The sequence below is a fragment of the Podarcis bocagei genome (assembly GCF_964188305.1).
Source record: "Podarcis bocagei genome assembly, chromosome: 9".
In the NCBI taxonomy this organism is placed as follows: domain Eukaryota; kingdom Metazoa; phylum Chordata; class Lepidosauria; order Squamata; family Lacertidae; genus Podarcis; species Podarcis bocagei.
This window is the reverse complement of record NC_138134.1, coordinates 12,692,247-12,719,453: the sequence shown is the minus strand read 5'-3', so window position 1 is coordinate 12,719,453 and position 27,207 is coordinate 12,692,247. Positions and strand designations below refer to the sequence as shown.

The following is a 27,207-nucleotide window of genomic DNA, read 5'->3' as shown; positions in this document are numbered from 1 at the left end:
AAAAGTCCGCTAAATGGGAACAGAGCAGCACTTGACAACAAGCTTACAGCAGGACATGGCAGGCAATTAAAGAAACCAAGGACATAAAGGAAATTGAACATGCTAAAGGACTTTGGGGGAAGCGCTGAAATTCAGTGGCAGAGAATGTCCTGTCTGAAACCTTAGATAGCCACTGCAAGTTATGGCAGACAATACTGTACTGAGCTAGAAGGTAAAGGGACCCCTGACTATTAGGTCCAGTTGTGGCCGACTCTGGGGTTGCGGCGCTTATCTCGCTTTATTGGCCGAGGGAGCTGGCGTACAGCTTCCGGGTCATGTGGCCAGCATGACTAAGCCGCTTCTGGCGAACCAGAGCAGCACACGGAAACACCATTTACCTTCCCGCCGGAGCAGTACCTATTTATCTACTTGCACTTGACGTGCTTTTGAACTGCTAGGTTGGCAGGAGCAGGGACCGAGCAACGGGAGCTCACCCCGTCATGGGGATTTGAACCGCTGACCTTCTGATCTGCAAGTCCTAGGCTCTGTGGTTTAACCCACAACACCACCCGCGTCCCTGTACTGAGCTACATAGAGCAAAAATTTAACTCAGTGTAAGACAGCTTGCTACAAGAGGAATGCAACATACTGATGCTTATATGATTTAGTTTGGTTTTAGAGATCTCTACTCCGGAAGGTACCTTTGAGCCACTTAACTTGTTTCTTCCTAACATCCGGATTGCAAAAGAGAAACCGAGTATTGACCCACAAAGTAAAGGTTTGAAAGAGACAGTGCTACACCTGGCAGTAGATAGGGATAGCACTGGTGAAAATGCTAATATGGGTATGTTTATGCTTTTCTGCTGCTTGGCAAGGCAAACCAGAAATAATTTCCTGGGGCTGTCGGCCAAGATAATACACGGCATTTCCTGGCTAAGCAAGTGGCACGAATATTAAAGCTACCCAATTAGCAGCAAGTCAAATATAACTCAGTTAGCAACAGATGCCTGCTTAAAGGCTATCTGGGACCATGGAAGAGCTTCTGTTCAGTATGAACTTTGATGCCAGCCCCCAGTAATTAGGACATTGCTGGGAAAACAAAAGAAAACAAAACAAAACAGAAGGCCTGCTTGAGAAGTTTAAAAGTGAAGATTAACACCTTTGATGACTAGTTTGGTCAAGCTTGCAGTGCATGAGTCACACAGTGAGACTATGACTCAACACAAATCACACTTCCTATTTTTCTGCTGTCCACCTACCAGGTACCTCCTGCATCCACACATTTCATTCCATTCCCCTTCCTTTTTTTGCATTTAATATTCAGTGAAAAGTGATTATCCAATATTTGTATAATGTCCAAATTCAGTTTTTTGAGGAACTGAAACAAACTATTTTTTTTAAAATGGCTTTGTACAGATCTGAAATGATGCTATTAAATCAAGGTCACGGATATCTAGGTTACTTTCATCATCATCATCATCATCATCATCATCATCATCATCATCTACTATTATTTATACCCCACCCAGCTGGCTGGGTTTCCCCAGCCACTCTGGGCAGCTCCCAACATAATATTAATAATATTCTATTAATTTAAGTGGTTGCCCGATCAGAAGCATGTCATTTTGGGTTTTCTCCCCTCCCGCCCCAAATTATCATAGTTGTCATGCTGTCTTTTAATATAATTTAGAAGAGGAGAATGTGACACGGGCATGGCCTAATTCCTTTCACAGTCACCTTTGTGAAAGGAAAGGCAGAGAAAAAATAATTTGTTCCATGTGGGTTTGATTTCTTTTAATTAAGGCGTAGGGTTGATTTCCTTTCAACTGGTAGAATAATGACCTTATTTGAAACGGCATAACCATCCTGCAAGCTGACTTAGTGCTACGTGTTTCATTAGGTTTTGCACTAGCAACTAACCACCTGGAAGAATTAAAGTTATATTCTTATCTGATGCAGGGACATAAACTCCATTAACACTAATGAGAGTTCTTTGTGCACAGAAGCAACTCTGGTGATTTTAAAATAGAATTCAAAACAGGAATTCAGCAATTTGGAATAAAGCTGTCATAAACACACACACACACTTCGTTTTTAATCTGCCAGCTGTGACACTCTTTATCTAGAACCTATAAACCTCTAGCAGTTCCATCACGTTAAAAAGGTACAAGTTACATTTTTTATTTTACATCATTTACAGTGCAATTCTATGGATGTTTACTCTGAAGGAAATCCCAATGCATCCAGTGGTACTTAATTTCTAGTATTTAGAATTGCAGCCTTATTACACTTCATACCAGACAAAACAAAGAAAACCCACAGAAAAACTTAAATCACTTGTAATTTGTTTAGAGTCAGTATCCAATTCTTACCTTTCTGACCAATGCGTACATGTTCATTTTCAAAGAGTTCTAAAACAGTAAAGCAAGAAAAGAGTGCAAAGAGTTCAAAACCATTTAAACTTTGCAGAAGGACGTTTGATTTAACTATCAAAACATCTTATCTGAAATCATGGCACAATACATGCACCAGACTTCCAAGGAACATGCATTCATAATACACATGTGCAACATTTCTCTCCGAAAAACGGCACCCGTTTGCCTCCAAACTACTTTTTAAACCCTTACCCTTTTCGTTTGAAATGTAATTTGAAGCAAGAGTTTGGTTTTTTAAAGGAAAACAATGTTGGTTCTCTCTCTCTCTACTCTGAAAAGATTAAAGGGCAGTTTGAGAATACGGTTATCAGAACGCTATATGAGATGGAAATTCAGAAGATGGGTTTCTGCATGTCCTTATCTTAGCTTCCCTGTATAGCCTGTTAGTGCGCTATTTTAAAGTATCATATTATTTCATTCTCTCCTTTTGTAAGCCACCTTAGGGGGGGAAATTAAGGTCCCAAAAAAATTTGTCTAAAATAAACAATGTTCTTCAAATGTGCTATTTTTCATTCATGAGAAAGGTGCTTCAACTATAGTTATAGAACATCAGCAGTCTTATTAATTTCCACCCATTTAAATTTTGATGGCTATCTGCTCATTCCCATCATGAGACAGGTATTATTTCCAAGTGGCGAATGCATTACCAGCAAGGAGAGCTTCCTGTAATTTAGAGATGGAGCTGAAGAGGGCATATGCTAATCTAGTTAGATAATAAATAGAACACAAAAAGATGCCTTGAGGCTCTATCTACTTTGCTGTAGCACAAGTTTTGTCCTTCATCAGTTGAATAAAGATAAATCAAGATAATGTTACAGAGTATTCTATACACAGCATGAATGCCGCTGGAGATAAAAGCCCTAGCCGCAATAACATTGTTCATCTCTAAAGCACTGCAACACTTTCCCTCTTGCTATTCTGGATTAATCTGCAGTTCTAAACTACTAGAACCATTCTGCTTGACAGCTGGTTTTCAATATGCAGGGATTTTGTCTGAAGAAATTGCTAGTCATGTGATCCCACACCTTCACTCTGAAGTGCAGACCAAAGCTTTGTTGTTGTTGTTTAGTCATGTCCGACTCTTCATGACCCCATGGACCAGAGCACGCCAGGCACTTCTGTCTTCCACTGCCTCCCGCAGTTTGGTCAAACTCATGCTGGTAGCTTTGAGAACACTATCCAACCATCTCGCCCTCTGTCGTCCCCTTCTCCTTGTGCCCTCCATCTTTCCCAACATCAGGGTCTTTTCCAGGGAGTCTTCTCTCCTCATGAGGTGGCCAAAGTATTGGAGCCTCAGCTTCAGGATCTGTCCTTCCAGTGAGCACTCAGGGCTGATTTCCTTCAGAATGGATAGGTTTGATCTTCTTGCAGTCCATGGGACTCTCAAGAGTCTCCTCCAGCACCATAATTCAAAGTAGTAATTCAAGGTAGTAAGACCAAAGCTTACTACCTCAGTAACAATTAGTCCTAACTTTTTTGGACTAAAAGATTTACATTCAGTCTAGGCTCTGCTATTTTCCAAATCAGGCTTCTCACATTTGCTTTTATAAAAGCAGTGTTTTAAAATTTAGCCAAATTCCGACCAAGAATGAAGATACTGTACTCAGTAAGTTTTGGCTTTTCCTGCTATCATTACCATACAAGTTATACTTGCCAAATCTATTCCTACCACAGTGCAAATAAAGGCACAAGAATTGTCATTGGAACAGACGTTAGCATCTATATCTCACATGAATCCTCGTAAGAACCAAGAACAATTTTACTACTTTAAACAAAGGCACTAACCTGGAGGCACATGTGCAGAATCATCAATATCCAGCTGGCCTGTGTTCAAGTCTAGCTCATTGAAATATTCTTTCTTGAGAAAAAATGTACAAAAAGCCCACAAATATTTTATCAGCAAAGGATATTTCTTTAAATTTTAATTAGTTGTCAACAAAACTCCAAATTGCTATCAATTAGAAATATGATTCACCGTATTTTTCGCTCTATAAGACGCACCAGCCCACAAGGCGCACCTAGTTTTTGGAGGAGGAAAACAAGAAAAAAAATATTCTGAATCTCAGAAGCCGGAACAGCAAGAGGGATCGCTACGCAGTGAAAGCAGCAATCCCTCTTGCTGTTCTGGTTTCTGTGATAGCTGCACAGCCTGCATTCGCTCCATAAGACACACACACATTTCCCCTTACTTTTTAGGAGGGCAAAAGTAAATCTTATAGAGCAAAAAATACGGTATACTATAATTGTCATCTAGCCCAGTCCTCTGACTTAGGAATGAGGCAAGAATTAAAAGCAGAGAGGCTCAACTATGTGGGTACCCTGTTAAGATTTCTTATGAGCAGTATTGCAGTGGGCACAGCATGTTGTGAGCAGGACTCCCAACTTGATTTCAGCCACATCCCAAGCATTATGTCACCTAGTATTGTGTAGGGCAGTGGTTGCCAATTAGGGTTAATATCACAAATGTTATGGTCTGTTTTACTGCTGTGCAATTTTTCAATATATTGGCCAAAATCGGTTTTGAAATCACACCGCAATAACGATTTTGACCCAGTGTCAGGCTTCGGGGAATCGGCTCCGTCCCCCGTGGCCGTAGATAAGCAGAACAAAAGAAAATGATTCTTCTTACCAGTTAGAAACTTTAATAACCACAGTGAGAGAACAAAGAACACATCTTCTAGTAATGGCGGTGCTCCCAATTAAAGAGCCCACCCCCTTCGGTCCCTATGAACCTACGTCACTTCTACGTCTCGTAATCAGAGCTTGCCCCCTCTGTGGTTTCTGTTCTGCCACTTTCTGAGCCCTTCTCGATTTTGCAGAGGGTGGTGGAGGAATGCTGTCTGTGAATCTGTTAACCTTCTCCCTTCCAGTGTTTCCTCTCCTAGCTGTTCCTCATCCAGTATATCCCAGCTTCTGCCTTCTGAACTATGTCCCTCTGCAAACCGCTGTTCCAAATCTATATTGTCCTCCTGCTCCTGGGGAGATTCAGGATTTGGATCAGGAGCAGGGGGAGGCTCCCACCATTCCTCCTCAGTGCAGCCCTCCGCAACACAGTCCCTGACACCCAGCAATACGCAGCAGTATGTAGCTCCTTGCGGAAGGGGAGAGCAGGGCAGCTGATTTCAAGGCACCACCAATGATCTCAGCTTGTGACGCTGCCGATCTGAGCTGCCTTCCCTCATACTGAAGGAGACCAGGGTAGCCAATTGCAAGGTGCTGCCTTCTCCTCGTGCTGATGGAGACAAGGGCAGCTGATCGTCCTCACTTCAAGGCATCGTGGCACTACCTTCCCCTGGCACTGAGGCGGACCAGCTCTTCTTAGTCAGCAGGAAAGCAGCAGCAGCTTTGCTAGCTGCTCCACTGATGGTGGCTATCCCCATCCCCTCCCACTCATACCATGCAGTGAGGTGACTCCACTTTCTCTCCTCCCCCCAACCATCCAATCTCCGTGGCTGCCCCTTCTCTTATTCCCATGCCTGAGCTGCACGTACCAAACCCGCCCGATCTCTGTGACTGCTCCTTCCCTCATGCCCACGCCTGACCTCCCATTTCAGACATCGTGATATATCGGAATATTGCGATGTTTAGCTACTGATATATCACGAAGCTGAAAACCAGATATCGCTCAGCTCAGCCCTAGTCTTTTTTTTTTTTAAGCATACCTAAAATCCTTTGCATATTTTGGGTTACCCCACATTTTGTTCAAAAAATTGCTTTGCAGACGTCACAACCATAAAGTTATCTTAAGAAGTAGGGGGTCCGTGGCTTGGCTTTTGAAAAATAGGGGGTTCACAGTAATTAGCTGATTGGGAACTGCTGCTGTAGGGCATTATTTAAACATACAAAATAGTGGGGAAATTTCCACCAGGAAACTCACATTGCCCCTGGATGTAAATTGCTCACTCTGCTTCTTTCTTCAACACAAGGACTTTGGTCCTTTGCTCGTTCAGAGCTCAGTAAACTCAAATTTTCCCCCCACCCTCCAAGTATCCTTTCCACATTCTCCCCTCCAAAATGTTTTCAGAGCACTAAGCAGGCAGAGGTCACAATAAAGCAAATGACAAGAACACCCACTGAAAACAATGCAACCTATCTGAAGGCCCAAACAGGAACTGTGAATGCTCAGTATCTCAGTTAAGAAAATCTAGCTCTTTTGTTCATCTATACTTATTTCTACTATTTTAGAAATGCTTTTGAATGACAAATGATATTTAAAGATTATTATTATTACCAGTTCAGGGATGTCCTTCACTTTCAGTGGCACCTGAATTAATCCCAGGTGGTTTCTAAAACTAGGCTGCTCACTGTTTTCATAATTCGGATTGCGAAGGTTCATCAATACCTTTAAGAAAAGCAATGCAAGTTAGTGTTTTCTATTGGCCTCATCAAGCAGGCTGTTCTTATGTTCTCATGTTCATTCATCACAGTAAGCCACTGTCAAGTATTTCTGATTGCATGCTATGGTCCTAGGAAGCTTAGTGTTCATGCATCTCTAGACTTGTGCTGTGTAAAGACAAGGTTAAAGAGACAGGAAGAGTCTGCTGTAGGTTCTTCATCTGGTCTCTTTTGTTTATATGAAACACTCCAGCTTGTACATGAATAATTTCTCCGAGTTAATACAGGATTATGGACTGAATACAAATTTGTAGATGCAGGCCAAGCACTAAAAGGTTAACAATCAAAGAATGTCAAGAGATGTCAAGAAACAATAGAAAACACAAGAGACATAACAAAACACTGTTTACTTATGCAAAGTGTTTTCATAAGGCTAAACTGAGACGGATTTAATTAGCCTTAATTACAGATAAATGCTATAGTTACATTATAATTCAAGCCATCAGCAAAATAAAAAAACAACAACCCAAGAACATATAAAGTTCAATAGTTCAGGCTCGCAACGTAAGCCTTCTATCTACATTTGCATGAGTGCAATAGAATGTTCATTAATATATGCAAATTAAGCTATGATAGAGTCAACCAAACTAATGGCATTTGCAATGCTAAAGTGGAAAGAAATTCCTATTTACACAAGGGAATTTTTCAAATATGAGACTTTCATTTGCCTTCACAAACGGCATATCCATATGCTTGCTTTCTGTTCTGTTGTTTTTATTAGGCAAGCTAATACAGTGGTGCCCCGCAAGACGAATGCCTCGCAAGACGAAAAACCCGCTAGACGAAAGGGTTTTCCGTTTTTTAGCTGCTTCGCAAGACGATTTTCCCTATGGGCTTGCTTTGCAAGACGAAAACGTCTTGCAAGTGTTCCGATTTTTTTTCGCTCCCCCCCCTTTTTCTAAGCCGCTAATCCGCTAATAGCCTTTTAGCCGCTAATCCGCTAATCCTTTAATAGCCACTAATCCTTTAATGGCCGCTAAACCGCTAATAGTGCTAATAGGGTTGCTTCGCAAGACGAAAAAACAGCTAGACGAAGAGACTCGCGGAACGGATTAATTTCGTCTTGCGAGGCACCACTGTACAGATTTACACTGCCATACGGAAATAGTTCTTGGAAAATAAGATACCATACTATTTTCATGTTCAAAAGCTCTATCAATCAATTTTGTAGCCACTGGTTCAGGTTTCTTCTGCTCGTGCTTCTCATTTGGGATTTTAGTAGTTGTTTCCTTCTCTTCTCATTAAAATATGTCACTCTCTTCCTTGCACAACCGGATTTAGACCTCTCTCACTTCTGAAGCCACATGTAAAACGAGCACATATGACCTCAAATATGGGGGCAGGGCAAACACACGGGAGGGGGGTCTCCAAAGGGACACTCTGTATTGTCCTCTAGCTAGACCAAAAGATTGAGGGCATGGACTGTCAAACTGTTCTGGGAGCCATGAAAGTCCCTTGGAAATTTTAAGAGCTAACCATTAATAAGATTCGTGATGACAGGGAAGCTTTCGTGAAAAGCATTTCCACTAATCACCACTATTGATCTTCTCCCTGCAGTGTTTAGCTACAATGTAAAGGTAAAGGGACCCCTAACAATTAGGTCCAGTCGTGACCGACTCTGGGGTTGCGGCACTCATCTCGCTTTATTAGCCGAGGGAGCCAGCGTACAGCTTCCGGGTCATGTGGCCAGCATGACTAAGCCACTTCTGGCAAACCAGAGCAGCGCATGGAAACGCCATTTACCTTCCCGCCAGAGTGGTACCTATTTATCTACTTGCACTTTGACATGCTTTTGAACTGCTAGGTTGGCAGGAGCAGGGACCGAACAACGGGAGCTCACCCCGTCGTGGGGATTCAAACTGCTAACCTTCTGATCGGCAAGACCTAGGCTCAGTGCCACCCGCATCCCAGCTACAATGTACAACAATGCAATATATGCAGTGTTATGGTGGAATCCAGAAAGCTTGGCCACTGCTATGCATGAGTCGAATGTTGTTTGGGAATTTGCCTTGGCAATATGAATGGGGTTTAATGAACAGAGAAAGTGTGAAACTGCTGACCTAGGATACAATGAAGTAACGCAAGTGAGAACAGAGATACAAGACGCAATGGGTGGGATCCAGTGGTGACTGTCCTCAGAAAGGAATCTATTGGCCATACAGGGGAGAAATTGCCCATACAGTGGTACCTCGGGTTAAGAACTTAATTCGTTCTGGATCCATTTTTAACCTGAAACTGTTCTTAACCTGAGGTACCACTTTAGCTAATGGGGCCTCCCGCTGCTGCTGCACCGCCATTGCGCGATTTCTGTTCTCATCCTGAAGCAAAGTTTTTAACCTGAGGTACTATGTCTGGGTTAGCGTAGTCTGTAACCTGAAGCGTCTGTAACCTGAAGCATCTGTAACCCGAGGTACCACTGTATTCCATCTCAATCTGCTTCAGGGGTTTGGGGAAGATTTGGGGGATGTTGCAGAGGGGGTTCAGGGCACTGGAGGGGCAAGGAGGATCATCAAAAATGGCCTCTGTCCATGTTCTGCGGCCAACTTTCCCATCTGATGAAATGCAGTCCTTATATTGACAGACTACTGTGCAAGAGACTCTTGAATTGCGATTCTTATAGCTGAGCAGAATTTGAATGCCGACACACAAGCTGACTGAATTGCTAATTGTTTCATTTCTTTCGTCTGTGCCCAAATTACGAGTTAAAGCTTACTGGGTGGAATTCAACTTTGCACTAATTTGACTGTTCCAGCAGTGAAAGCATTTCTGCTTACTGGAGGAAACAATCTCCCCTCTCCCCCCACCCACTGTTATGAGGGTTTTCCTGGCCCATCCAGAGCATATTTGGCTGAGCTGTTTTTTTGCAGGGCGGGGAAGGAGAAGGGAAGGAGTAAGCCCACTGCACTAGCAGGAAGTCTTGCACTGTCTTCCGTTTGCATGCCAGGTTAGCTGAATCCGGCCCAGTTTATGGAATTTATGGCAAAAATGCTCAAGGAGGTTATGAAACAGGGCTGCTGAAGGAAGTAACCTGGCAAGAATGCTGAGGCCAGTCAGAGAGGAAATTCAGCCCCCCAGCCTGTGCTTCCCTAAACCTGCCATAGAGGAACACGACAAACCTTTTTGGCTTTTAGATATTTCCCTGTCCTTGTTTCCCCATTTTACTTCCATAACCATGCCTGTAGTTTAAGCCATCGCTTTGAACTGGCAAAGTCTATATGAACTTCATAACTCCAATAAGACCCTTCATATTTTATTGTATAAATACATAATTGAAGATCTAACTTTATTTTTTCATTACCTCAAGAAAATCTTTAGGTGCGTAAACGGGCCTGAAGAGACTTAGATCTGAAATTAATAAGATACATAAAGTTATTTGATTAAAAAGAATTGTCTTTGTGGGGGAAAATATCGGGAGTGGTCCACAGCTTTCATCAGATTCTCAAAGGGGTCCATGATCCAAAAAATGGTTATGAACCACTGATGGATAAATTCGCCTAATACTAATTACAGCAATATGTGTTCATATCAACATAAATTTTGAATATACATTCAAAGCAAATTCTGAAGCATGCAATCTTATCATCAAGTATCAGCTGAAGTGCAAAGACTGCTGTTGAAAGCTAACATACAAGGCCAGTTGTTATCCAATTCTACATGAGATATTGCCACTTCCTTCCAGAATTCTGCCAGTACCTAGGAGACACTAAGCAGTCTGCAATCTCAACCTTAGGGTACAAAACTAAATGCAGATATCATGGATTTAACTACAGCTTAATCACCACCCTGTTTTAGAGAATCTAGTCTAATGAAGTGTTCTGAAAAACTCAAAAGCTTACTCACTATTTTATGATGTTTTGGTGATGCTCAATGGTGAACTTTGGAATCCCTAATAAATTTCATCTCACCAAGAAAGTATAAAACGGCCTCGTCCCAGTATACCTGAAGGAGAGTCTCCACCCCCATCATTCAGCCCGGACACTGAGGTCCAGCTCCAAGGGCCTTCTGGTGGTTCCACTGAGAGAAGTGAGGTTACAGGGAACCAGGCAGAGGGCCTTCTTGGTAGTGGTGCCCGCCCTGTGGAATGCCCTCCCCTCAGATGTCAAGGAAATAAACAACTATCTGACTTTTAGAAGACCTCTGAAGGCAGCCCTGTTTAGGGAAGTTTGTAATGTTTGATGTTTTATTGTTTTTAATATTTTGTTGTGAGCCGCCCAGAGTGGCTGGGTAAACCCAGCCAGATGGGCAGGGTATAAATAATAAATTATTATTATAATGATAGTAAGATCCAGAGGCTTTTGAAATTAAGCTGAAGGCCATATGTGGCTGTAGGGCTGCCAAGCTGGACCTTCAGCAGACTGCATTCCAGTCTGAGTTTGAGATTTGAAGCAACTTTCTCATCCTTGTAGGGTAACCTGCACACAAAGATGGAAAACGGAAGTGCAACTCCATTAGCTGAGCTGGACCTCTCAGCAGCTTTAGATGCCATAGTATTCTTCTGGGCTATCTCTTGGGAGTGGATCAGGAGGCAATGTGCTTCAGTGGCCCCGAGCACTTTTGTAATATTTTTATTATAAAATTTGTTAGGCTTACACATGCACATTTACACTACACTGCTGAAGTACAAAGTAATGAATGATATCAATGAGATGTATTAATTTGTGTCCCTTCACTGTCAGGCGGCAGAGGAACCAACCCCCACGGCAGATTGCCAGGAACAGACAATACAAGGGAAAGTCCTTACCATCTGCTTTAATTCAATATTCACAGAATAATGGTGTTGTCCTGAGTGAATCTCCACCCTCTCTGTCTCTCTCACTTCCTCATGTGTCATCACTATGGGTGCTGAAAAGTGCCCTCTGCCTTTGAGCTCTTTGCTCTCCTACTTTCAAGGCCCGCCAGATTCTGGGAAGCGGGGTCTGGAATGCTTTCTAAAGACACTGAGTCTGTCAGCTGTCTCCCCCCTGGTGCTTCTTCTTCTTCCTTCTTCTCCTCCTCTCCCATCATTTCCCAGCTTTTCCCCTCATCTTCCTCTGAGCTGTGACCTCCCTCAAACCCCTGTTGTAATTCTGAACTGTCTTCTTCTTCCCTGGACGGGTCAGGCTGGAGAGGTGGTCTCCACCATTCCTCCTTTGCCCAGTCCCTGACATTCACTGACAGAAGGCTTTGTGAACTGGTGAAGGCTTCCATGAGCAGAAATGGGAAAGGTGGGGGAATTTTATAACCCCCCCCTTGGTAATCCTCACAGAACTCTAGCCCAATGGTTGCCATTAATTTGATTTTGAACTGATTTTAGAATCAATTGATTTTAGAATGCTGTATTACTTTACTATTGTTAGCTGCTCTGAGCCCGGCTTCGGCTGGGGAGGGCGGGATATAAATAAAATTATTATTATTATTATTTTCACTCTTTCCCCTTCCCTCTGCACACCATCACCTACAAAGGGTTGAGGAACCTTTGGAACAGGATGGGGAGTGGCTCGGGGGATGCAGGGGGAAAAGGAGGAATTTGTGTTTCCCCTCCCTTTCTACTTACAGAAGCCTCTGTCGTCTCTGCCACTATGGAGCCAGGGCAGGTCCCTGGGTTTCTCAGAGAGCAAGATAGCAAGGGCAGATGATAACTAGAATGCAGGTGGTGGAAATCTTACAGTAAATATGACAGAGTGTGGGTGCAAGCATATAATCGTGCCTACCAGATGGCATTGGCAGCGGCAAAGAAAGCTCTTGAGCTGCACTTTCTAGGGGGGTGGTTGGTTCCAACCTTTCTTCTGGGTCAATGGAACCCTAAGGCCAACCACAATAGATTCACAGAAGGTCAATCCAGTTATGTTAGATAATTACCTTTCTACTCTGGCCTTCAGGTCTTCTTGAAATCGCTGTTAAACCAGGCACAGGGAACTTTTCTAGGAATGTTTTATCTTGCTGCTGATTTAACATTGCAATGATTTTTATATTTTAATTTCGTTATGTGATTCTGTATTTTATATTACTATTTGTGAACCACTCTGGCATTTTCTAAATTAAGAGTGTTATGTAATTGGATCAGATAAATAATAAAAAGCCTCTCTATCAGCAGTGGGGCACAACTAAATAAAGTCAAATTTGCATAAAGTAGGATTCACATACCTGGCTCATCTGTTCCCATTTCATTCCATTTACTTAGAAGTTCCTTTTGCTCATTGATTGATCTCTGTAAATCATAAAAAAAGACTTTTACAATAAGCCAACCAAGAACAAAAAGCAAAAGTTTCTGTTAGTTAGCATTTAATAACATGGATTAAAAATCCACCCCCACCCCATTAAATTAGGACTAGCTTTGCCTAAGTGCAGCATTCACAGTAAAACTAATTAACAAAGCTACCTTTTGTGCTAATGGAATGCCGAGTTCTGTACACATACTATTGAGGCTCTTCAGAATGCGTTTTTCCCAGTTTCCCTGCAACAGATGACACAAATCAATATAACCTTTCCATCTTTCCATCTATTTTAAATTTTTAATTGGCGTTTTGCTTTTTAGCTTAACTGTTTAATAAATAAAAAAAGACAATAACAATTTCATTTATTTGACATTTTATACAAAAAAGTGCACTGACTTGCAGCACCATGAAATATGAAACAGTTAGAGTCAATTAACACCAAACACCAAGAAAAACGAAATATATTATATGATATATGCCGTACTTCCTCAAACAGGCAATGCACCCACTGAATAGCTGCCACCAAACTGTCTTGTAGGGGGCTGACAGCAAGTTGGCTTGGCCTAGTTACTGTTCCCAACCGCCACGGATATGGTTTACCATGCTGTTCACAAAAGCCATTGAGTAATTTGTGGAGGAGATTGGAATTTTTCTCTATATAAACATTACCTTTTTTAAAAAAGCCATAGCTTAGATCAGGGAGATTAAGAAGACTATAGCCTTGATCAGAGCAGGAGAAAGATGCTCCATCCCCCTGATCAACATTAGGTAAAGGTAAAGGGACCCCTGACCATTACGTCCAGTCGTAGCCGACTCTGGGGTTGTGGCGCTCATCTTGCTTTATTGGCCGAAGGAGCCGGGGTACAGCTTCCGGGTCATGTGACCAGCATGACTAAGCCGCTTCTGGCGAACCAGCGCAGCGCATGGAAACGCCGTTTACCTTCCCACCTATCTATCTAGTTGTACTTTGACGTGCTTTCGAACTGCTAGGTTGGCAGGAACAGGCACCGAGCAATGGGAGCTCACCCTGTCTCGGGGATTCAAACCGCCAACCTTCTGATCGGCAGGTCCTAGGCTCTGTGGTTTAACCCACAGCGCCACCCGTGTCACATTACAGCCTTCTAAAAACTTTTTTTTTTAAAAAAAGGAGAAGTCACAGACCTCATGTATGCAGCTGCATGTTACATATAGTTTCAGCCCCAGAACCATCCCTTTAAAATCGAGAGGTGCAATCGTGCTAGCTTGGCAGCACAACTCTGGCACTTTTCCCTCTAAAAATCCAGAACTGGAGTACTCCATACTGCAATATATGGCTTATAGGTCCCACTCTGAGGACATATAGCAGAGGTGGGCAACCAATGGCCCGCCAACTTCCATTAGGCCCAGCCAACTTGGCCAATGCTCAGTAGTGATGGAAGCTGCAATCCACAGGTTTCCCACCCCTGACATACAGAGACACTTCCATTAAAAAGGTAAAGGTAAAGGACCCCTGGAGGGTCCAGTCAAAGGCCACTATGTCCACTATGGGGTTGCAGTGTTCATCTTGCTTTCAAGCCAAGGGAGCCGGCGTTTGTCCACAGACAGCTTTCTGGGACATGTGGCCAGAATGACTAAACTGCTTCTGGCGCAACGGGACACCGTGGCGGAAACCAGAGCACACAGAAATGATGTTCACTATTTCGTTGCAGTAGTACCTATTTATCTACTTGCACTGGTGCGCTTTTGAACTGCTAGGTTGGCAGGAGCTGGGACAAAGCAAAGGGAGCTCGCCCCATCGTGGGGATTCAAAGCGCCGACCTTCTGATCAGCAAACCCAAGAGGCTCAGTGGTTTAGATCACAGCGCTACCCATATCCCTGTTAAAACTGTATACAAATACAGTATGTATGACAATACTTAAATACAAATAGTAAAATTAAATCACAGCAAACCTGGGCTTTCCTCATGTAAGCCAAAGATTCTTTGGTGTGTTCAGGAGGGGCTGATGGGTGGCATGGTAAAGGGAACCTTGAGAAGGAAAGCAACAACAGGTTTTGTTTTTACTCCATTTATTACTTTGATTCTCTCTTCAGAGTTAATGCTAAAAGATTGAGTGCATCACCACCACAATCATTTTCAGAGACACTAATGAGATAACAAGCAATCATCCTCCATTCACGGCCACCAGCCTTGTGAAACATTACTACATCCCATTACTTAACTCTGTGTTGAACAAAATATAATAATTTACTGGAAAAACAAACCCACGATGGGCCACTCAGACACATGCACAGTCATAATACCAGATAATTTCAGCCTTTTTTGGATTGCATATCCATTAAAAAAAAACTTAAAACAGCAAAGCATACTTGAAAGGGGAGGCAGGGAGTGAATTTATTTCTTACTCCATCACTAATAGAGTCTCCTGGTACTCTGTCAGAATTATGTTCAAACGAAGCAAGTCTAATACCATGGTTCAAGTCAGGCATAGGCAAACTCGGCCCTCCAGATGTTTTGAGACTACAATTCCCATCATCCCTGACCACTGGTCCTGTTAGCTAGGGATGATGGGAATTGTAGTCCCAAAACATCTGGAGGTCCGAGTTTGCCTATGCCTGGTTCAAGTCATGACTATTCAGTATATATTTCCTAACACATCAAGCCATAGTACCACGCCACTAGACATCTGAGATTGCCAGGTTGTTCGACTTGGGAAACATATCCCCCCATAGCTAAGATGTTAGGGTGGAATAGTCCTCTTCTCCCCACAACAAATGTAACATTGCTTACACCCAACTCGCGGCTAGCCCCACCCCTCCCTCCAGGCTGAAAAACTCTTCCAGCATTAAGTGAAAGATAACTCCGAAACCTCTGAGGTATCCACTCACTTAATACTGACAGCATTTCAAGCTTCAGAGTGAAGCTTGTGGTGCTATAATTGGTCTACATAAATAAAAGCTGTAGAGTGAGAAAATAGGAGCCATTTAATAGGGAATAAATTGGCTAAACAAAGTCTGATTGGACACTACTATTACAGCCAGACTTCATCAAAATACACTGAATTAGAGCCCAACCTTTCATCCGCCAGCAAAACCATCTCTACTTTTATTAAGATGATTAAAACAAAAAAGCAGTATGTCTCTTTTGTGCCATTTCCCTATTCATTTCTGCGGCATTCTCTACACAAAGCAAAAATTATAATCCATTGCAGATTGAAAAAGTATCTGGTGGGGCCTTCTTTGATGTACACATTAAGTGATATTACAAATAATGCATGCAGATAGGAAGACAAGAAAGACTATGCCCCATCTCTAAAAACACAGACAAAAACAAACTCACACACTGAGTTCACTATAAACAGCATTTTGCAGCTTCTTTTCCCATCCTGGTAAAATAAGAGGTTAGAAAATGAAAGTTAGAGGAACTCATATTATAAAAAATACCATCAAACTTCTATGTGCACTTGGGAGTAAAAACCTTTGAAGTGAAGCATACAGAGGTTCCACTACCAAAAGCACTCTAAAAGCACAAGCCCCCTGCTCATTTATTCCAAAATTGTACTACCCCATAGTATTTGTTTTATAGATTGCAGACTAAAACCCCAATCCTAAACACATTTGCTCAGCAGATAAGTTCCCTTGCACCCACAGAATTTACCGTATTTTTCGCTCTATAAGACGCACCTTTTCCCCTTCAAAAATTAAGGGGAAATGTGTGTGCGTCTTATGGAGCGAATGCAGGCTCCTTGGCTTCAGCGACAGTAATGCGAAGTCTCCGAAACACAGAGGGAGAGCTCCCCCCGCGCTCCGAAGGCTTCGCGTTGCTTTCGCTGAAACCACCTGAAGGCCCTGGAGCACAGCGGGAACTCTCGCTGTGCTCCAGGGGCTTCAGGCAGCTATCCACAAGCCTTCGGAGCGCAGCAGGAGTTCCCGCTGTGCTCCAAAGGCTTGCGGATAGCTGCCTGAAGCCTGGAGAGTGAGAGGTGTCGGTGCGCACTGATCCCTCTTGCTCTCCAGGCTTCGCTTCGCTGGAGAGGTGCTGCACAGTTTTCCCTCTCTGCGCAGTGCCCCTTCAGCGAAGCGGGAGGAGAAATGGAAAGGGCTCCGTTTCTCCTGCCGCTTCGCTGAAGGGGCACTGAGCAGAGGGGGGAGAATTTTTTCCCCCCTGTTCTCCCCCTCCTATGGTCTGGTGCATCCTATGGTCCGGTGCGTCCTACAGAGCGAAAAATACGGTACTTCTAAGTAAATGCATGGGATTCCAACTCAAGGTTGTGGGCCTAACTGCACATGACATCAGCGCATACTGTTAGCATGCAAACCATCTGCCTCAGCACAAGACTATGTGGCTAGAAGACTGTACAAGCGAGCTGGCAGGCAGAGGAGCTCCAGAGTCGAATTAAGGGGCGTGTGACTGGTTCGGTCGCACTGGGCACAGAGCCTTGAGGGCACCACAACTATGAAGTAGACTGGAAGATGAGAGGCTGCCGCTAAAATTTGAGACCCCAAGGTCCGCCACTGGTAGCTTGGAAACTGGAAAAGAACTGGCTGTTTGTTTTTCCTTTCAGGTGTTTACTCTTGCTGTAAATGACTAGTCAAGATCTGTGTGCCAGTAACACTGGCAAATTTATTTACAATACAGGGGTAAAGCAAGCTTCAAGTACGTGGATGCTGCCCCAATATTCAGCAGTGAGGCAGGCTAAATAAAATAATAATAATAATAATAATAATAATAATAATAATAATAATAATAATAATAATAATAATTTTATTATTTATACCTCGCCCGTCTGGCTGGGTTTGCTTAAAAGACTTTAAAAGGCAACAAACTAAAGAACAAACCTGATGTCTTCAGAAATTCCTTAATATCTTCCTTCAAGGATTCTAGCTTAATTTCTGGATTGTGTAGACTGAGCTAACATAAAAGATTAAAAAAAAAAGTCAGAAGCGTAAGCATTCTTTAGAAAAATTAAAAGTTTAATAGAAACAGCTATAGATATATTGGGAAACAATACCCTAAATATTCTTAAGGTATAGCAAATGTTGAAACCTGCAAAATGTATTGTGCTGCATCACAAACAACTCCACAAGATGTCACAAGCCTAGGCATGAGGTTTGTAAATGTCTGTGCAGCAGAGCTAGGAGCAAGGTGAGAGTGAAGCAGGGACTTCTGAGCACCATGAATATGCACCAGCACACAGCTCATTCACATTAAATTATAGTTAAATATAATATTAAATAGTTAAATTATAATATTAAATATCAATTATGGCTTAAAATGACATGCTAACACAGCCACCATGAGCAAAGTCAAAGGAATGTTTTGACTTTGATCAATTGGAAGGTGTGAAGGAGAACCGGCAATGAAAGGCTCCTATGAAATTATGGCCATAATTTTTTCTGTCTGTATCTTTGTGACCATTTGAAGTTAAGTGATCAAATGTCTGAAATATCTAAACAGTTTCCTTTCTAGGACTTTTCCTTCTAATTTTGCAATACACAATTTTTTACCAAACAAAATTGTTTCTAAGTAGGTAAACTACTAAAACAAAGAGCAGGACAGTACATGTTGTGAACCATCATATATTAGATATTATAAAGGACTGAATGTCCTGGACATCTGATTTGACTTGTCAATTATATTATGCATCCTAGCTGTGGAAAGAATGATGTGCCAGAAGGGAGCACTTTTCATGTTTAAGAAAAACATCCAAGTTGATGAAATGGAAAATAGCTAAAAAATTTTTTAAAAAGCTAGCTCTCTCACTCATACATAAATCATTTTGAGTATCAGAAAAATGAAATAAATTCAAAGATTATCTGAAGTGTCTGGAGTCCTTCATGTTGCTAGCTATCAATAAGGAAACAAATATATAAAGTATTTCACATATACATTACTAATAGCCATCTCTTATACAGTGGTGCCCTGCAAGACGAATGCCTCGCAAGACGAAAAACTCGCTAGACGAAAGGGTTTTGCGGTTTTTGAGCTGCTTTGCAAGACGAATTTCCCCATGGGCTTGCTTTGCAAGACGAAAACGTCTTGCGTTTTTTGCAAGTTTGTTTCCTTTTTCTTAACACCCTTAATACAGTTGCGACTTGACTTCGAGGAGCAACTCATAGAACGCGGTGTGGTAGCCTTTTTTGAGGTTTTTGGTGATTTTTGAAGCTTTTTCCAAAACTTTTCTGACACTGTGCTTCGCAAGACGAAAAATTCGCTAGACGAAAAAACTCGCGGAACGAATTAATTTCGTCTTGCGAGGCACCACTGTACATACTTTTGAAGCACCACAAATTGGTACTCAACTTAGTGTTACTTGTTTTGTGCTGTAAACATATAGCATCTATCAGCTGGCAACTAACTAATAAAGACAACAATGTTACTTTATTTCTTAATTTATCAGGTATTATGCTTCAGGGTGTGTTATTTGCTATAAATTTCAACGTAAAGGTGTATTGTAAATATTATCATTTTCTACACCGCAGATTTCATCTGAGGAAAAGATTATTCTTCTAATAGCAGATGCTTCAGGAGACAAATGAGGGAGAGCAGGGAATGACTGTAAATAGTTACTGCTGTGGTAATGAAAAGCAATAACCGGTATTTATTGCAGCTCATGTAAATAAATACCCCCTGACTTAAAATTGGTAGCAGGTAGCACTCTAAACTAAAAGAAGGAAGTAGTGAACGATAGCAAACAAAATTGCAGGGATATCAGCAAAAGGTTTACCATCTGTAAGTTACAATGTTTATGAAACATTAATAACAAGTAAACTAAGAAGAAACACATTAAAGGAAGAATTGGGTCCAGCTACTATAACTAGACAAATTCTTCAGTAAGAACAGTATCTCCTAATTTTAACATAAGGGAAAATTATCACAAATTTAAGGCCATTGATTAATTTGTGATAATTTCCCCTTATTTTACAGGAAGACTATATAACATATAACAAAGTTTTCCCCAACCCTTTGCCTCTCCCCGCCCCCAGCGCGAAGCCTCTTCAGGGCAGTATTTTTCGCTCTATAAGACGCACTTTTTCCCTCCTAAAAAGTAAGGGGAAACGTGTGCGCGTCTTATGGAGCGAATGCAGGCTGCGCAGCTATCCCAGAAGCCAGAACAGCAAGAGGGATCGCTGCGCAGCGCTCCCTCTTGCTGTTCTAGCTTCTGACTTAGCCGTGCGAAGCCTCTTCAGGGCAGGGGGAGCCTTCATCCCACTGAAGAGGCTTCGCACGGCTATCCCAGAAGCCAGAACAGCAAGAGGGATCACTTGCTGTTCTGGGATTCAGAATATTTTCCTCCTCCAAAAACTAGGTGTGTCTTATGGTCTGGTGCATCTTATAGATAGATAGATAGATAGATAGATAGATAGATAGATAGATTATTGGTCACCCTCTCCCACCTTTGGAAGAACTGTACGGTTCCCATTGCCTTAGGAAAGCAAACAACATCCTGCAGGATCCATCTCACCCGGGATACAGTCTGTTTGCACTACTGCCTTCTGGCAGGAGGTATAGAAACATCAAGTCAAGGACAAATAGACTGAAAAACAGTTTCTATCCAAGAGCTGTGGCCTTTTTGAATGCTGTAACTCGATAGTGAGATCTGGGAGTTTTTGGGGGTGGGTGTGGGTGTGGTTGGAAGGTGGTTTGTTTGGTTGTTGTTGTTGTTTTGCTTTTACTGTTTTTAAGGGATGGCATCCAATTTCGTTGCACTTGTGCAATGTTGCACTAGTGTAATGACAATAAAGAATCTATCTATCTATCTATAACATACATAAAACAGAATATATAACATGTATAAAACAGGTCAGAAAATGCATTGGAGGTACCATTGGCAGATGAAGGCTCATTACTCTGGGATAATCCAGTAACGTCCACCTTCTTGGAAAAAAGAAATCTGCTTGTGCAAAGGGACTTACCGTTTCTCGTCTTCCTGCTCCAGTCCCTGTGTACGTCATGAATCTGCTTGAGGGGCCCCCAACCCTTCCCAAGATTTTAGGGGTGCACAGGAGACTGCAGGATGGTGGAGAGTCCCACTGCGTGAGTGGGAGCCCACTCAAACTACATTAGATCTCAACCTTCGCAATTTTATTAGGTTGCTTAGATTCATCAGTGACAGTGGTGACAATGTTTCCAAACATATTCTCTCAACTTCAAAAAGTTTACCCATATTTACATGTCTCAGATTAAAAGAAGAAGAAACCCTATGACTATAAAGCTGAACACAAAGGAAAAGAAAACCTGTTTTTTCTGCTTGAGGCATCCAAGAACAAATACATATCAAGCAAAACTGACTTTTAAGGCTTCTTGTACCAAAGATATATACCACATTGGCCCGAATATAAGCCACACCTTTAAAATTCAAGGGGGGGGGGAGAGACAATACAGTGGTACCTTGGGTTAATAACTTAATTTGTTCTGGAAGTCCTTTTTTAACCTGAAACTGTTCTTAACCTGAGGTACCACTTTAGCTAATTGGGGCCTCCCACTGCTGCCACAGGGGAAAGGGTAAAAGAGTATTGGGAAATAATCCATAATGAATTGAAAAAAATGTTTAAAAGTACTTTGCCGAAACAGAAAACAAAAACCGAGTCCTTTCTTTTGGGGATAATTCAGATGGAAATTCCCAGGTGTCAAAAAAGACTGCAGTGGTACCTCTGGTTACGTACTTAATTCGTTCCAGATGTCCGTTCTTAACCTGAAACTTTAGCTAATGGGGCCTCCTGCTGCCGCTGCGCCACCACTGCATGATTTCTGTTCTCATCCTGAAGCAAAGTTCTTAACCTGGGGTAATATTTCTGGGTTAGCGGAGTCTGTAACCTGAAGCATCTGTAACCTGAAGCGTATGTAACCCGAGGTACCACTGTATTTATATATGCTACTCCTGCGGCCCATGTTTTGTTAGCCCAAAAATGGAAAACGAGTGAGGTCCCAACCAAAGAAGAATGGCAAATTAAACTGATGGGATATGCCCAACTTGCAGATTTAACATATAGAATAAGAGAACAAGAAGAACATACATTTAAAGAAGATTGGAAAATGTTTACGGATTATCTGGGTGAAAACTGTGTACATTAAAAAACGTTGGTAGCATTAAGATAAATTGAACAGTGTCGATGTAATAGAATGCTGAATGGTATAGTTTTTGTAAAATATGCTGGAATTTATAATATGTAAAAAGAACCATGGAAAGAGAAGAATGGAAGTCATTCGTATCTTAAGGAGCTAAAATGAGTATTTTAAATTGTAAAACAGAAAATTTAATTATAAAATTATATAGATATATACAGAGGGGGGTTTTCTTGGGGGACGCAGGGGTACACATACCCCTAAACATTTTGTGAATCTAAGTTTGGCCTCATTGAGGGGCAGTATTTCAATATGAGTAGGAAAATGAGAGTACCCCTAAACGTGTGTATTTTTTAGAAAAAAGCGCTGGAGATATAGATATAGATATAGTTGCAATAATGGAATACTGAATGGTATAGTTTTTGTAAAATATGCAGGGATTTACGATATGTAAAATTAAATATAAAGAAGAGACCATTACAGTTCAAGGATTATCAAACTTTTATTATTTCTCTACGTAAGGTGCGACTGATGGTACTTTCACTATGGTTTCTTTTGTCTTTTTTTACTGTGTGTTGAGCAAATAAAATAAAATAAAATGAACCATGTAAAATTAACCATATGTAAAGAAGACTGGAAAATGTTTATGGATTATTTGGGTGAAAATTGTGTACATTTAAAAATGGATATAATAATGGAATGCTGAATAGTATAGTTTTTGTAAAATATGCAGAGATTTATGATATGTAAAATGAACCATGGAAAGAGAAGAATGGAAGTCATCGATATCTCATGGACATAAAAATTAGTAAAACAGGAAATTCAATAAAAAATTATATACAAAAAAAGAACAATAATTTCATTTACATACTGTTGTGTTGGAATGACAGTGGGGTCTTTTCCCAATAATTTCATTTACATACTGTTGTATTGGAATGACAGTGGGGTCTTTTCCCAATAATTTCATTTACATACCGTTGTGTTGGAATGACAGTGGGGTTTCCCCCAATAATTTAATTTATATACTGTTGTATTGGAATGACAGTGGGGTCTTTTCCCAATAATTTCATTTACATACTGTTGTATTGGAATGACAGTGGGGTTTCCCCCAATAATTTAATTTATATACTGTTGTATTGGAATGACAGTGGGGTCTTTTCCCAATAATTTCATTTACATACTGTTGTATTGGAATGACAGTGGGGTTTTCCCCCAATAATTTCATTTACATGCTGTTGCGTTGGAATGACAGTGGGTTGTTTTTTTTTTCAAGCTGCCTTTTGTTTCTTATTTTATTTCCTTCTCACTTTTATTTCGTTTAACTGAAATATTTTCAACAGAGAATTGAAATTATAAAAAACCCTAAAGGGGAGGAAGAGGAGAAGGGCGAGGAAGGGGCAGGGCGTGAGGCGACCGAGGAGGCAGGAAGGATGCTGAGAGAAGAAAGGAGGGAGCCAGCTCACCCGGGCCTGTCGCTCCAGCTGGGCGTGGAGTCCGGAGCCCTTCAGCCTCTGCACGATCTGGGCGATGGTCAGCGAGAGGCCGCCGTCCTGGCCCAGCATGGTTCCCCTTCCCGGGAGCCGGGGACGGGGGCTCCGCTCTCCTCGACGCCCCTCCAGCCGCCGCAGGTGGGGTTGGCGCAGCGGGCGGACGGGTTTCAGCGACGCACACGCGCCTCGCCCCGTCTCAAGCCGAGGCGTTGCCGGGCAACGGAGGGGAGCCGGGGGCGCGGGCGGAAAGAGGTTCCGTAGGAAACGCCGCCTCCGGGAAAAAACGTTCCGCTGGCGAAAGTCCTCGGAAGCAAAAGTCACTGGTCTTTTGCCTACTTGTGATATGTACAGGCTTGCAATCCGAAGCATGCATATATGTGTGTGTGTGTGTGTGTGTGTGTGTGTGTGTGTGTGTGTGTGTGTGTGTGTGTGTATGGATATATATATATGGATATGTGTATATATATATGTGTGTGTATATCCATATATATATATATATATGGATATATTTCCATATATATATATATATATATATATATATATATATATATATGGAAATAGCATATATATATGCTTTTTCTTTTTTCACGTATTTACTCCGTTCCTACCTTGCGGGTTAACTGCATGAGATTCCCCTCAGTTAAAGTGCACTACATCTCATTGCACTTTTAGGCAGATGCTTGTCAGACAGGTGCCTTTTAGGATTCTGTTCTAGTTTTTCACACACACACACACATATATATATATATATATATATATATATATATATATATATGATCTGTCCTTGTAAAATGTTTTATGGAGGAACAGAGTATGTGTATGCGCGTGCACACACACACACACACACACACACACTATTTTTAAAGCTACTATATATTATTTTTAAAGCTACTATAGCCAATACTCTTTGACATATACATTCTCCGTAGATCATTGGTCTAATACTTTTTTAAAGATAGCTAATGACCGGCGAGCCTTGCAGTTACCAATTTTTAAAGCTATTTCGTGATGTATGAATAAGTACTTTTTAATATATCCTACATCTGATGCTAGTATTTTATTGGATGGCCCCGAGTTTTAATATTATGAGAATGGAAAATTAGTCTCTATTCCCGTCTATTAATTCCTTCCAGTTTATTACTTTATAAGCCTCTATCACGCCCTTCTGTTTGTAGCCATATATATATTCTTTTTCTCGCATATTTACTCCATTCCTCCCTTGCGGATTAACTGCATGAGATTTTCCTCAGTTAAAGTTCACAGCATCTAATTGCACTTTTAGGCAGAGGGCTGGTGCCTTTTATAACTCTGTTATGCTTTAGTTGAGTGTTATGTACTGAGTTGAATAGGATCCAAAATGCAGCAGTCTGATTGGTCCTAGAACAATAGGATCCAAAATGCAGCAGTCTGATTGGTCCTAGAACAATGCAGCAGTCTGACTGGTCCGCAGGAGCCACCCAATCCAGCTCCAGGTGGAAGTGAATCCACAACCTGATTGGCCTACAGGAGAATCCCGGAATTAGCCAGTCATGTGCAGTCCATTGTGTAAATAATGTATATAAAGCAGATATTGTGGGGGAACTTCCATTCCTCCTCACCACTATGAGCTGAATAAAGAGCATGAAATCCACTCTCGACTCCAAGTAAATTTCACTGAGATTCCTTGCATTGCAAGGGGTTGGACTATATGACCCTCGGTCTCCCAACTCGACAATTCTATGATTCTACGATTTGATTATTAGAACTGCATGGCTTTTCACTATCTCATATTTCCTCTTATTTAACTGACTGATCATGGTGAAAGATGGCTGCAGTCTATTTATAAGTCGCATGTATGCGATTTATAAATTAAACCATAATAATTGCTGATCTCCATTTAATGTTAGATCCACCAAAAGCAATAGAATTTAAGCTGCAATACCTGCAACTAAATAGGACTGACTTCTGAGTAGACAGGATTAGGATTGTGCTGTAAATTCATAATGGCTTCCTTCTCCACTGGTTCTAGTGGGGTTTAGTCAGAAGTGACTTTAGCAGGTTTACAAGCATGAAATCAAGTATAAAATCCATACGTAATTAAAATGCACAATAAACCAAATACCATCTGAACATTATAAACACCCATACTTAAAATATACAGTAAAACAAGCGCATGAAAAAGCATCACTGTTGTAAGCCAGAAAATAGCTTATCTCCTGAGTTTACGCCAATAAAACTCAGAAATGTGAGTCCAGTGTTGTTTATTGCAAAGCAATAGGTTACAGTCGGATCGTTCCGCAAAACTGCAACCCTGCCCAGTGGTCGAGGCAGTGGTATTTATAAAATTTCAAACAAAGCATTTCAGTTTCCACCAATCATATACAGTGGTACCTCAGGTTACAGACGCTTCAGGTTACATACACTTCAGGTTACAGACTCCGCTAACCCAGAAATAGTGCTTCAGGTTAAGAACTTTGCTGCAGGATGAGAACAGAAATCGTGCTCCGGCGGCGCGGCCGCAGCGGTAGGCCCCATTAGCTAAAGTGGTGCTTCAGGTTAAGAACAATTTCAGATTAAGAACGGACCTCCGGAACGAATTAAGTACTTAACCTGAGGAACCACTGTACATCATTACCTCATTTCATGTTTAATACACATGTGCAATAAGCACTGGCAATTTCTACTGATTAAGTTCTGATTCCGACCATATTTTGTTACATTGTGTTAGTGTGCATGTTGGGAACCTGTGTTACGTGTAGCCATTTGCACCATGTAGCAACTTATGTTCTAGCTTTGAGCTGTAGCTTTGGGATTCACATATTAGCTGTATTTCTGCCCCAATGGGGGACGGCAACTTGCAAAATCATCAGTTTCATAAAGTAACAAGCTACCATAACTTCTCTATTAGAAGCACACTCAAGGATTTACAGGGGTACACATAATCACATTTATCATGGCCCTTTGAGCCACTGCCACACCACAACTAAACAGTTTTTAAAAGGTAATTAAAACAATTGGGTCAAGATCGGTTACACCTCCCATCTCTACACTTTGGCAAATAGCAGCTGTAAGGTAGAAAATGGTGTGGATTAGGAGGACCTGGTGCTGGGTAGGACATTTAATCCTGTTTTCCAGATATAAATTGCCCTCCCCGAAGTTGCTGTTTTTCATTTTAGGGAAAGTGTTCAGTGAAGTGAAGCCCTCACCAGGAAGATACTGGGAAATGATGCTAATATTTATTTATTTACAACCACTTTCTGCTCAAGTGTTATGTATTGGGTTTAACACATTTTATGTTACAAGTGTTATGTATTGGGTTTAACAATTTTATGTTCTAACCAATCGCAGAAGCGTTGGTAGTCGAATGTTCTAATGGCAAGTAAGCGCATGCACTTTCAACTGTCAACGGTCAGTTCATGCTCGGATTATTATTCTGTTGTCCAGTCAGTTTGGTTCTTGTTTTCCTATGAGTGAGCTGTTGTCACTGACAAATGTTGAATAAACTTAGTTGAGGAACTTATACAGTGGTACCTCGGGTTAAGTACTTACTTCATTCTGAAGGTCCGTACGTAACCTGAAACTGTTCTTAGCCTGAAGCACCACTTTAGCTAATGGGGCCTCCTGCTGCTGCCGCGCCACCGGAGCACGATTTCTGTTCTCATCCTGAAGCAAAGTTCTTAACCCGAGGTAC

The 27,207-nt window shown here is 41.6% G+C and overlaps 1 protein-coding gene and 1 long non-coding RNA gene across 2 annotated transcripts in view; one reads left to right on the top strand and one right to left on the bottom strand.

Moving 5' to 3' along the window:
• The window catches only part of TBC1D19 (TBC1 domain family member 19), a 78,221-nt gene extending 54,500 nt beyond the window's left edge, over positions 1-23,721 (bottom strand). The window contains exons 1-10 of the mRNA XM_081207780.1: positions 23,511-23,721; positions 17,820-17,892; positions 16,321-16,366; positions 14,934-15,009; positions 13,168-13,242; positions 12,933-12,996; positions 10,108-10,154; positions 6,646-6,756; positions 4,200-4,272; positions 2,352-2,390 (exon numbers count right to left, since the gene is read on the bottom strand). Coding sequence (XP_081063906.1) covers positions 2,352-2,390; positions 4,200-4,272; positions 6,646-6,756; positions 10,108-10,154; positions 12,933-12,996; positions 13,168-13,242; positions 14,934-15,009; positions 16,321-16,366; positions 17,820-17,892; positions 23,511-23,609 — 703 coding nt within the window. The 5' untranslated portion in view covers positions 23,610-23,721. The remainder of the gene's footprint in view (positions 1-2,351; positions 2,391-4,199; positions 4,273-6,645; positions 6,757-10,107; positions 10,155-12,932; positions 12,997-13,167; positions 13,243-14,933; positions 15,010-16,320; positions 16,367-17,819; positions 17,893-23,510) is intronic.
• The window catches only part of LOC308594685, a 201,794-nt gene that overhangs the window by 28,598 nt on the left and 145,989 nt on the right, over positions 1-27,207 (top strand). The gene's annotated exons all lie outside the window — the stretch shown is intronic.